The following is a 13,728-nucleotide window of genomic DNA, read 5'->3' on the forward strand; positions in this document are numbered from 1 at the left end:
CTTATCAAATTACAGGGCAGTCGGTAGTCTAGTGGTTAAAGCATTCGCTTGTCATATCGAAGACCCAGGTTCGATTCCCACCATGGGTACAATGTGTGAAGCCCATTTCTGTTGTCTCCTGCCATGATATTGGTGGAATATTGCTAAAAAAGACGTAAAACAATACTCACTCACTTACTCACTGATCAAATTACACTGTTCTTTTTTGATAAAAACAAGCAGTTTTATCAACACTTGACTCCACTTTGGCATGCCTTCTCCAACACAACATCAACGTCTTGTGGCATGAGGGATTCCCTCCCTGTCTTCCATCTCAGGAAAACATCCTCTCCAGCTGAACAATCATTTATACTACTCTTGTGATTTGGGCGACCAGGATTAAACCATTACCATGAACATTCATCAAAATACAACAATGTAATTACCAAGCTTGTTTGGGATGGCTGGCCGTAGTGGAACTTCACAGTGCAGTGGGATTAACAAAGCAAGCTGATGGAGGGATTAGCCTGGCTGTTGAAGAGTAACATCCATTTTTGACATTGAGATGACATGGCTAAGTGTTGCATTGGACAGTGGTTTAGTCTGTCTTACAGACCCTGATACAAATATATATCAAAAATAGCCCATGCAAGTCTATAATGTTTGGCAAGTCTAGATCACTGCAGTATCTGAAAATGAAGAGAGTCACTGGGCTCCTTTTTATTATATTTTTATTAAGATAACTGAACAACTGTTTTTTTATGTACGATATGTTCAATTCAGAGACTAAATGTTAGTCTAGACAGTGGTTGTTCTGTGTCCGATACCATCATGCCATGGTGGCATTTGGGTCCAGGGTATATTTATGAATTGACTTCAACATATTTTGCATTGATGGCGGTATAAATGAGAAGAACAGTATGAACTCTGAAGCAGTTGTTGTTGTTGTTGTTGTTTTTGTTGTTTAATGCCGCACTCAGCAATATTCCAACTATATGAAGGTGGTCTGTAAATAATGGACTCTAGACCAGACAATCCAGTGATTGACACATCATTGACATTGCTTCAAACCAAATCAGCGAGCCTGGTCGCCTCTTCCGACAAGCATAGTCACTTTTTATGGCAAGCATGGGTTGCTGAAGACCTATTCTACCCTAGATTTTAATGGGCTCTGAGGCCGTTGAATATTTCTTGTTAAAGCTTGCTATACAGATCAGTCAACATCTAGTGGTGAACTGGTGCGTTTTGATGATTTGGGATGTTGAAAGATACTGAACAGCATTATTTTTTCTTCACCTAACTGAAAGGTTTCCAGTGGCAATGAACCAAAAGTGGGGTCTGAGTAGCCAAACTCCATTTGTTATTGACCAATAATTTTGCCAAATCATAATCATATCAGAAATGTCACCTTGTTTCGAGTGTCAAAGGCCACTCCTATTGATGTTAGTGGTGCCCTGACACATTTGGGTGTGCCATCCAATAAAAATCTGAATACTCTCCAGTCAAAAATGAAATAAGTTATATAAATTTTTGTCACTTTAGTATGCTATGCATTTTCATACATTCAACATATTCCATGAGTTTGTCCAGTTTACACATGTGAAATATTTTTGTCACTGACTTTAACTCATAAAATTGTCTAAAACAATGTATTTTCTTAAAAAATGATTTCTACAATGTTCTTAATGTGCCCTTAACATGCTTAAGGCCATATATTTTTTATTTTGTCAGTTCATGGGCCTGCCACCCCTACTGAAAAGCAGCCGGTCCAAGAAATGAATTAAACTTAACAATATTTATTTTTATTATGTTTCCCGCTATTAATCATGTTAATATAGACCCTCTTATACAATAAAAAATGTTATATATAAATTCCATGTCTCAGTGGTTTAAGAAGCCTGCTGCAGTTCTGACTCCATGGGAGAAGGACTCTCATACAAACAAACAAACAAACAAACTATTTAATTTTATTTTTATTTCGACTGACCTTGTGTGGAAAAGCTGGAATAAATCCATGAAACATAAAACAAAAAAAGTGTGGCCAAAGGCATGATAATGTTTTAACCATGCCATTGGCGCTTTAATACCAGGAACTTTAAACCCTGATATCTGATATAATATGTTTGTTTCCCAGATCGCGGACGACTATCAGGGTTACCCGCTGGACATGTTCTGTATACCCAAGCACTATGAACAGGATCTTCAACATGTCCTCATTCCCTCGGGACTTATCGATGATAGGTATGTAGCATATCACATTTGGTGTGGATACTGGGCCACAAAAATTATTCCTTCAACGGTACCCCTTTTTGGTGCAGCCTTTATTGTTTACATTTGGGACTTGTCATTTCACTTCGTTTTTGAGATACAGAAATCAGATATACTCAGATTTTAGAAATCTTGGTTGATTGGCTGATCATGCTGATTAGAAAGATCACAAAGTGATGTCCTGATGAGAGGTTTGTCATATCTTCATAAAATTTGTTATGTTTTTCTCCTTTGAAGGATAGAGCGTCTGGCGAGAGACATCATGCGGGACTTCTCCCATGAGGCCATTGTCGGCTTGTGTGTCCTGAAGGGAGGCTACAAGTTCTTCACGGATCTCCTGGACAAGCTCAAGGCACTCAACAGAAATAGTGAAGTTTCAGTTCCCATGGCTGTCGACTTCATTCGGTTAAAGAGTTACAGGGTATGTTAACCTTTCTGTTCCTTTTGAACCTGATCTTTGCCAGTTACTTACATATTTCATGTCAGATACAAATCTGAGTTCTTTAAGTTTTATGGCTTAGAGGAGAGGTTTGGTGGTGATGGGCGAGGTTTGGGGTGAGAGGTGAGGTTAAGGGGTGAGTGGTGATGTTTGGGGTTGATGGGTGAGGTTTGGGGTGAGAGGTGAGGTTTGGGGGTGGTGGATGAGGTTTGGGGCTGTTGGGTGAGGTGTCGTGGCAACGGGTGAGGTTTGGGATGGTGGGTGAGGTTTGGGAGTGATGGGTGAGGTTCGGGATGATGGGTGAGGTTTTGGGTGAGATGTGAGGTTTGGTGGTGACGGTTGAGGTTTGGGATGATGGGTGAGGTTTGGGATGATGGGTAAGGTTTGGTGGTGATGGGTGAGGTTTGGGATGATGGGTGAGGTTTGGGATGATGGGTGAGGTTTGGGATGATGGGTAAGGTTTGGGGGTGATGGGTGAGGTTTGGGATGATGGGTGAGGTTTGGGATGATGGGTGAGGTTTGGGATGATGGGTAAGGTTTGGGGGTGATGGGTGAGGTTTGTTGGTAATGGGCGAGGTTTGGGATGATGGGTGAGCTTTAGGGTGAGGGGTTTAAGTTTACCATCTTACAAATTTGACTTTTCAGTATATTTTTCTCCTTCATAGGTTTTTCTGAAAAAAAAGTTGAACAGCAGGGATCCTATTGGGTGTGATTGCGGGATATTATTGCGTTACAATCGCAAATCTCGTGTTAATAAATCAGTGACACTTCAATAAAGTCATTACAATTATAGGATTGTGAACAACAGTCATCCCAGGTTATAATGCCACTTTTCGTCCAGCGGAAAATATGGCATTATAACCTTGGTGTCAGTATAACCTTGTTGGCATTATAAGCAGGGAGAACTGTATATCCATTTGCAACATAATGTTTGTAATTTAATGTAATTAAGGATAATAATCTGAAAAAGGACAGTATCATTAACATCCAACTAATTTGTTTGTTTGAAGAAAGTGAATGATTCTCTGTGTGATGATTTGCTGTGAATGTCAGTGAATTTAGTTTGTTGATTTAGAAGAAGGAAGGCAGTATGAACAGGGTGGCATTATAACCAGGGTGGCATTATGACCAGTGTGGCAGAATAATTAGGGTGGCTGTATAACCAGGGTGGCAGTATGACCAGGGTTGCAGTATAACCAGGGGTGACATTATAACCAGTGTTGCAGTATAACCAGGGTTGCAGTATAACCAGGGTGGCAGTATAACCAGGGTTGCAGTATAACCAGGGTTGCAGTATTACCAGGGTGGCAGTATAACCAGGGTTGCAGTATAACCAGGGTTGCAGTATAACCAGGGGTGACATTATAACCAGGGTTGCAGTATAACCAGGGTTGCAGTATTACCAGGGTGGCAGTATAACCAGGGTGGCAGTATAACCAAGGGTGGCATTATGACCAGGGTGGCAGTATAACCCAGGTTCCATTATAACCAGGGTGGCAGTATAACCAGGGTTGCAGTTTTACCAGGGTGGCAGTATAACCAAGATGTCAGTATAACCGAGGTTCCATTATCACCAGGGTGGCAGTATAACCAGGGTAGCAGTATAACCAGGGTGGACTGTACGTCAAACCAATTATCCTGTGGTGCAGATCCTACCCCAGCTGACAATAGTGTTTATAGTGCCGGTACTCATAACACCTTTTAAGAAAATAACTGACCATGCCTGTTCATTCCTGTCCATACCCTTGCAGCCTATGGGCACAATATGTAGGTGGACATTGTTGCCTCTTGTAACATGGTATACATTTCTGAACAGCAGCTGGAAAAGAAATAAATTAAACATAAAAATATTTAGTTATATTACATCTCTGGCTAGTAATATAGCCCTTATACATTATAAGATGTTATATATAAATTTGATGTCTACATCACTATCAGTGATTCAAGAGGCCAGCTGCAGTTTTAACTCCCCGGCAGAATAACTTTCATATAAAATTTAATGATTGACATAGCAATTTAATTTTGTTTTTATTTTGACCGACCTTGTGTGGAAAAGCTGGAATAAATCTGTGAGACATAAAATTATGAAAGTGTGGCCTTATTGCTGCACTGAATCAGCTAACTGGAGTTAATTTGAAAGAAGTCTAGCGATAAATAAATATGGTGTATCGGTTAATAATTTGTGATGATTGATTTGCTGAAAAACTGACACAAGCACATGGCACAATATGGAGGGGCAAAAACCACAACCATCAACCCAAAGAAAAGTGTCTTTCCGATGAGTCAGAACAGAACAGTTGATGGGAGGATGGTCACAGGTTCAGTTAATGGTGTTGACAATAAACACAATGTTTGCAATCATGAAGGAAACCCTGGTTATGGTAATAAGAATTTTTCACATAAAAACTGCATCCGATAGCTTAGAGCAATCTTATTTAAATTCTAAAATATAAGATAGCCACGTGATAAATCGCAAAGAACAGTGTGGTTTATTTCATGATGAAACATTGATCTATGATGACGTCATTTCTGGAGATTAAAACATGCGCTCGCAACTTGATGACGCTATATTGGAGGACATTATTTTTGTGAGGGGAGTGTCTAGTTAGTTGTTTCCCATAGATGTAGCTAGACAACACAGATAAAAGTGATGGCTTAACGATCACATCCGAAAGTGGGAGAGATATGACAATCAGTATTGGGAGAAAAGGTACAGGTAATTGACATAGGTCTCTGAGAATAGGCAGGAAATGCCCCACCTGTGCATAAGATGGACTGTCCTACATTGCGGAGGTCGGATTCTATTCAGGGGGGTCATCTTTATTTAACTATGGGTAAATATTTCAAAGCTTGTACACCTCATCATCATCCTTAAAGAGGCTGAACAGGATGTTGATTTCTCATACTGTAACTCTTGAAATTAACACGAGCGTGAATTAAATGCGAAAAATATGAGTGGTCTTTGCTCGCATTATTAAACATCACATTTATATCAACAATAAGACATTTTGAAGCGCTAATAAGCGGTGCTATTTGGTGTGTGATTGGATTAATGAAAGCCCTGAATAATTTGCTCTGCTGGTGATATGAAACATTATTTATATGATACATGTAGCTTACAATAGATAACCTTTAAATTCAAGATATTTGAAAGATAATCTCATGCGAAATGTAGGGTATCACGATAAATTGAAATATCGATATATTGCTATTGGTAAGCACTTAAAGTCAATAAATTGATCATTATATCAGTTTCCGATCAATAGTATCAATAGTTAGGAATATCGATAGTTTCGATTGTATTTACCATATCAATAAAATACATGCAATGCTGTTCAAATTTGTTTTTCTTGTGATCATGAGTGGTAGTAATTTACACATGGTAATGTGGAAGTTCCTTTTTCTTAAATTATTAGGGTAAAGAAAATAAAATCAGTCATATGTCAAACTTTACTTTTTATTTGTTGTTGTGGTTATCACATTCAAAGGAAACTTCAGATCCAAGGTTTAATTCAACTCTAAAATCCATCTAAAATGATACACTGAAAACTATTGATATTAATCTCAATAGTTGCTTGCAATATCAATAGTTATCGCAATAATTTCTTTCAATATCAATAGTTCTTGCAATAGTGATTTCCAGACCAATAGTCACCCCTAGCGAAATGTCCTCTTGTTTGCCTCGTTATCAGTATCATTGTCAGAACAGTAGTCAGTACATGCCGATCAATTTATTGCTACTTGTGTCTCGTGACTAGGGCTGTCACGATTCACTCGCGTATTCGGAGAATCGAACCGTATCTATTCATGAATTGAATTCGTTATTCGTGACCAAAAGAATGGAATATATATAAATATGCTGTCATGTTCATTTACATACCCTGTATCTAAAAATATCCATTAGAACATATTATATGCATAGATTTCTTCAAAGACAACACTCTTATAATATTTAATTTGACAGTATTGTGGTCACTGGTCATTGTTGCATTTGAGCAGATGCTAGTACCTGGATAAGTGCAGTATATAAATGTATAATATGTTAATAATTAACAAACCATGTCAAATAATTTGTGTTGCTTTTGTTTCATTGAATATAACAAATAATACATCAACTGCTGACTTGTTATTGTATTTGTGAATTAATATTCGCATTCGTTACCCCATATTCGTGATACAAATCGTACTCGCCTCATAGTGTATTCGTTGCAGCCCTACTCGTGACAGTCATGAAAATATTCTGAACTGATGTTTTTTGAGTGCTGATGTTCCATCAGCTGTGGCTCATTGTAAAATGCGCCGTTCAATTTGATTGGCTGAGTAAATCGTGATCGATCTTACAGAACATTTGGTATTTCTCCGTAGACTGTCAGTAGGCATCGCTCTAGGATTGAGGGCATTTAAAGCGATGTACAGATTATTCAATAATAACAATTCTTTGAAAAGGTAAAGTTAACTTTTGTTAAGTCTACAAATTAAAAGATATATAATTTTTTTATTTGAAGTTTACACGATAGACGGCTTTTCCATTACACGAGAGGTTGGTCACATGACCACGATATTGACGTTCATACAATGTTTGGCCTTCACTCTATGAAGGTTCATACTCCAATGAACTCACACAAAGTGAAGGTCAATTCTTACGTAAACAATGGGGTTTATGACAAAACATTTTATGACAAAATTAACATTCGTCTGCTGGTATTTTGACAGCGTACGACATAATATTTCAGTACGTCATTGTGCAGGGGCAAGACCTTGAATGAACTTTGGAAGGTGTGTACATGTATTGAGAGTTCTGATTATATTTTGGGGCGGTGGGGTAGCCTTGTAGTTAAAGCGTTCGCTTGTCATGCGGGTAGTATAGGTAATGGTGGTTCTGCCGCAACCCCACTGGAGCCAGATTTATATACCTAGACCACCACTACAGGGGGAATTTTTAATGTGTAAATGACTATGTGATTTAACGATAGTCATAAGACTAATTAAAAGAAACATCAATATTAATTAATAATAAATAAAATTTACTATAGCCCACGAGGATATTGGAAAGGTATAGGAGCAATAAAAAAATTAGCCACCGCGGCTAAGGTATCTAAAGATGTGGCCAAGGATTGGTTAAAGAAACAAGCTTTTTATTTACTACGCTGTGCAGTGGATTATCTTTTGGGTAATCGCTCATGTCGTACATATCTATTTTTTCTGCCATATCTTTTTACACATCCTCGGTTTGTATTTCCATCAACAAAGAATCTGTGTCGGTATATAACACCTCGCATCTATCGCCGTATTGCTTCTTAAGTTTGTTGTAATAAAAGTCATACATTAAGTGTTTTGACAAGTCACGAATACTCATACCAACGTACACCAGACTGTTGAATTTTATATTACTCTTCTGCATATGCAACGCGGCTAAGTCGTTATCGAATATCTTGCTTCTGTTAAAAGCCGGACTGGCTATAAGTTTCCTGAGTCTTTCTTCCTCATTAGATCTGACCAATTTAACATCAACACGCTTCCTTAGATTCTCCATAGTTTTACCAAATACTGAGTTATTCATGAGCTTATATAGGTTCTTTTCGAAATCGCTGGTAGCTATCTTTCTTAAATCTGTGTTCAACCTTATATAGGGCTCCATCCAAGGGCTTTGATCAAATTTTAGAACTCTGTGTATTTTCTTAAGTTTCATACCTAACGATAGATATAACTGGAGATTTCTGTAGTGAACTATATATTTTGTCTTATCCATCAAATTTGGTACAAGTTTTTCTACGTTAGCTAACCTTGTATTACCCATCAAGGAGTGTTGATATTCCGACATCCAATCTTTATTAACCATTAATCTTTCGGGAGCTTGCGGATAACTGTTATGATCTTTATGTAACGAATTTGGATATTCCAAGTCAACTTCTAGTATGTGTTAATACTAGATTCTGTTAAGTTACTATAGAATGACTCAAGGGTTGGTAATTTAGTTTCGTCGAATCTAGACCAATCATCCATGTATTTGTAAAGATATACACCTTTTCTCAGCAACAAATGAAGCGTTAACCTATCGGTATATTTAATTGTTATCGCAAAGTCATCGGGATTGTTCGCATTAGCTAAATTGTCCAGCGAAGATAACAGAAACTGTACGGAGTCTATGAATCTAAGCCCATTACTTTGCTTTATTCTGGCTTTTTCCATCCTTGTCCGTATAATGTATAGTTTTAGTCAACGAGAACGATATGTATTTTTCCATATTATTAGGAATGCACGTTAAGCCACCGTCGGTCTTTGAGATAGCTTGCATAATGAGATGAGAATCGTATCCTCTAAGGTTATGAAACACAACAGGGATGGGTATTGTTTGAGAATTCATTTTTAGTTTCAAGTTACACTCGTTATGCGCGGCTCCCCGATAATTACCCGTGACGTGGCAATGATCTCTTACAGAATCCTCATTCAGGGGTTTGTTACAAACTCGTTGACCTCTTATAGGCCCTCCAATTATCCCTCGTCATACACATGGGTTTCTTAAACGATAAATTTTCCCTGATTATTCTCTCTTCATTTTGTAGATATTCTAGGAACTTTCCCGCTGCATCGGGACCTCTGTAAATCACGGGTGGGTTTGTTTTCCCATCATACCTTACAACTATATATCCAAACCCACAAGGAATATGTTCTTGAGTTTTGTATGTAAAACTACTATCTTGATTATTATCTATAGGTTTGATAAGCGCTTCGAAGTCGGCGTAAATTACGTACGGTACTGGCATTTGATTACAATAATGTTCAAATTTTAATATATTATTTCCCTCTTTAGGCATATCGATCCTGATAGCAGACTGTCCAACACCTCTACAGTCTTCTTTATGCGCTTCTAATAGATCTTGTCTGCTGTACCCATGCAGGCATCTTTCGCAGAAATATTTCTTTCTAGCATGTTTTGTTTGATCGTATAATAGCCTGTTTAAACTCTTTATCCATGTATAATGATATTTTCCATCTTTTTCGATCAGAAATGAATTGATTCTGGGAATATGTCCCGGAGTGGAGCTTATCCTGTGTACAACAATTCCTTTAGAATGTCCGAAAACATTTATAGCTAAATTATTTTGCTTTTCCACCTTATCAATTTGTGAGATTGGTGTAGGTTTGTCTATGCCATCGAAGTTGAGTCCATCGTTTTGAGGATAGCTCGAAGGTCTATTTGCAATTTTAGAATCTAAGGGGAACAATGCAGATCTTATCATCATTCTTAAACAGTCATCAGATTTATTTTTTACATTAATTATGGCTTTTTTCTTTTTATAATACAGGGGTAAATCTATATAAGATCCACCTTTGAAGGGCATATAATTTGCTATATCTAAATATAAACTATTGATTTTATCCACACCCCAACCCGAACCTCTTTTAGTCCAGCGTTCTAAAGTTTCCTGTATCCTCTGAATTGATGTATCTAATGATGCATTTATAGTATCGGATTCGGTTATTTAAGAATTGACCTTCACTTTGTGTGAGTTCATTGGAGTATGAACCTTCATAGAGTGAGGGCCAAACTGTATGAACGTCGGAGCTTGTGACGACGTTCATACAATGTTTGGCCCTCACTCTATGAAGGTTCATACTCCAATGAACTCACACAAAGTGAAGGTCAATTCTTATAATTTTTTTATCACAATTTCTTACCTCAAAGGATGAAGGCCAAGATCTAAACACAATTTTATTTAGTACATGTGACTTCATGTTTACACTGACAGCCATACAACAACCAGCTATATCTCGGAGTAAAATAGTTCCTTAAAAAGAGAGGCGACATGGGCGTATGGATGCACAACTTGCACTTCAGAAACATCTTACGCAGCACATGTGTTCATATCATATCCCCATTAGATGAGAAAGGTCTGTAAAGAACTACCTCAGTAAGTCGGTCACAATGACAGCGCGTCGTAATACATTTACATCAAGTACAAGACGTCAAAATGGCCGACACGAATAACGTGACGGGAGAGATTTCCGAAGTTGTTAATATCTGAATTTATACCTGTTTTTTGTTGATCGGTAGCAATAACAATTTTATTATTATAACCGATCACTTGACCGATCTTAAGTTCCATATTACTCGGAGACATGTATAGTCCTGGCGCATAAACATAGTCTACTTTGGATTGAGCGTACTGTAATACATCTTGATAACGCTTTATAGAAGATGGTATGTCAACTGGTCAATTAATAGCATCCTCCACATTTGCGACAAACTGTTTTTGTGCATCGAGTGCTGTCCCAGAACCAATAATGGACGTTCGTGTTTGCGATTGTGCACCGAGAATTGCCCATACATACTTCTTATTGATTCATTCATTCTTACAACTCCTGGGTTAGTAAAATTATTTTCTGTTTTATCATTAAGAAATTCATTCCAAGCGTTTGCGGTATCGTTCAGTTGTACAAATTTTGTAACAATATAAGCCAAACCACCCTTAAAACTCATAAGAGAACCTCTCCAATTGTTCCTTGAAAGTTCCCAGCCATGATTAAGATTATGTAATCTTACAAAAAGATTGTTTTTCTGTAACAACTTAAATGGATCGAATAGTTGATGAGTTTTTTTTAACTAAATCATCGCTTTCTTCTTTAACAGTTTTTTGACCGCTCTACGGAACACCTAGACCATGATTAATTCATTTAATACGCCAATCTTTACTCGTAGAAATATTAAATTCCTGACAAATACGTTCGAATGCCCGCTTATTGTACAGATTATTTGATGCATTCCATGCTCGATCCTGCGGTAATGGAGCACTAATTTCTTTAAGTATACGTCTAATCTGATAGTACCGTTGAAATGATAAAACAGATTTATTTAGTTCAAATCCTGGGGCATCAAGAGAAACACCACATCCTGTTGTAGCACACCATATGGCAAAGTTTAACTGATTCTGCCAAAATTGCATTGGATTGTGGAACCAATCATGCACCATTTTATCGCTAGTTGCCGTGAACCTGTATTTTTCAAAGACATCAGGGAATTCAACAAAAAAATTAGCACCAGAGGCACTTACTAAAATCGACTGATTAGTAATATAAGTTGATTTCATATTTAAGTTATGATATAGTATCATTGTATATTTAATATGTATGTTACACTCACGGGAATAACAAATGGTCAGTCTATTCAACTGCTTCATACTATCGATAACTTGGACGGTCAACTTGAAGTCGCTATCTGTGATGTAACGTATTACCCGCGGTGGACCAATATAAATGCTGCAAGAGGTAATAATGAGACAGTAATAAATAGTAAAAAACACATTATACCTGATGGGTATAAAAGCGTATGCTCACTCAATGATGAATTTTTTAAGCCTTTGGGAGTTAGTCTCACACAAAATGAGTCGATGGGATACTGAGTTTAAGCACTGGAGAAGGGCTTGTATTTCTTGACTATACCGTATTAGATACACTTGGATTTGCACGCGGAGAAGTAATAACACCCAAAAAAACAATGCATGGAGTTAAATTGCCTGATTTAGTTCCCTATAAAGAGTTGTGCATCCATCTTGATCAGATCAGTACGACGGATAATATTCAACAAGAAAGTCCTTCAACTCTGCTCAGATCTATTCCAGTGAAAGATGAAAAATACAATAGTGGTAGAACGGACTCTTTCTCATCATTACAATATAAAAAATTAAAGCGTGGTATTATTTCAGACCTCAAAATTTCTGTATTAGATTTAAAACACCAACCTGTGCATATAGGATACTTGAGTGTAACACTCCATATTATAAATAATGGTTGATTCATCAGGCCCTGGAACACTCAGACAATGTAATACAATTGCGCTTTCAGATCTCGGAGACACAGAAGGATTCGGTAAACCAGGTACCGATGGTAAGTTATACGCTTTACACTTACACGATAATGTATACAATCGGAAAGAAGTTACATTCACAGGTAATCTAGGAGATTTAAGCGATGTCGACGTTGTTAGTAGACTCCATAAAAAAAACAACTTCGTACAATCTTACTCACAACGATGATAATAAATGGACTATGGTCGAAGCAAACATCGAGTGGCTATTGAATATCGTCATTACCCCACCGTATGTGATGATGGGTAAAGCACATAATTTAACTAAGATAATAAATAGTGATATCGTACTCGGGCCTTATATCCCATCAAAACGAAAAAGTGTGTTAGTCTCTCCCCTGCCAGAAAACCCAGGTCATATGTTATTTAGTCGTCCGGCCGTAAAAAATGTTAGTTTAAATTTGGTTACTGAATTCAATGATATTAAACAGAACTTGAGTGCAATACCTAATCTTTCTACGCTTATTATTGAAGTCTTGTTCGGAGATGTACCGGTAGATGCCTTCGAAATATTACCAGGACTATCGATTAGATGGCTCAAGAAACACGAGCGTCGACTTTGCAGTATTATTCATATTGGAGCATCACCCGTTGCAACCCTTGAGGTGGTCCAAATTATTAAAAGTGACAGCATTTCTCTTACTAAGATATTCTTGCCGTATAATATACATTTGATAAGGTTGATGTATACTCTCAAAACTTTTAAGCAAGATCAATTAAAGACTATTATATGACCGTAATATACACTATGAGTTTATATCCGGTGCTCGATGAGGCATTTGAAAAGATGGATACTGTTGATGGATTTCGATTACATCAAATAAGCGACATAAAACATCGAATAGAAAAGGAGAGGGAGTTTAGACTTGGATTGTATAAAAAGTATCGCAGAGCCGTGAATGCTCTGGACAGAGTTGACACTGCGCTTGTGACAGCTGGCATGGGACTCGGTGTAGCCGGTGTCGGTTTATTATCAACTATAATCGCCGCGCCTATCGTACTTGGCATGGAAATAGTGGCTGGAGTCTCAGGACTGGCAGGAATAACGATAAAATTCATTTCTCGTAAGTTGGAAAAGAAAGCATTAAAACACGATAATATTCGGATACTCGACGAAGCAAAGTTGAACAGCATTGAGGATCATATTTCAACAGCAATGGCTGATTGTAAGATATCC

At 37.6% G+C, this 13,728-nt stretch overlaps 1 protein-coding gene across 6 annotated transcripts in view; it reads left to right on the forward strand.

The window, feature by feature from the left end:
- Positions 1-13,728, forward strand: part of LOC124145350 (hypoxanthine-guanine phosphoribosyltransferase) — a 48,752-nt gene that overhangs the window by 13,884 nt on the left and 21,140 nt on the right. For 3 of the 6 annotated variants that reach the window (XM_046515094.2, XM_048390110.1, XM_046515090.2), the window contains exons 2-4: positions 2,114-2,220; positions 2,485-2,668; positions 12,530-12,571. In XM_046515094.2, coding sequence (XP_046371050.2) covers positions 2,114-2,220; positions 2,485-2,668; positions 12,530-12,571 — 333 coding nt within the window. The remainder of the gene's footprint in view (positions 1-2,113; positions 2,221-2,484; positions 2,669-12,529; positions 12,572-13,728) is intronic. The other 3 variants (XM_048390111.1, XM_048390113.1, XM_046515095.2) reach the window with 1 other exon arrangement.

The sequence above is a fragment of the Haliotis rufescens genome, unplaced genomic scaffold, assembly GCF_023055435.1.
Source record: "Haliotis rufescens isolate VD_foot unplaced genomic scaffold, xgHalRufe1.0.p SCAF_83, whole genome shotgun sequence".
Taxonomy (NCBI): Eukaryota; Metazoa; Mollusca; class Gastropoda; order Lepetellida; family Haliotidae; genus Haliotis; species Haliotis rufescens.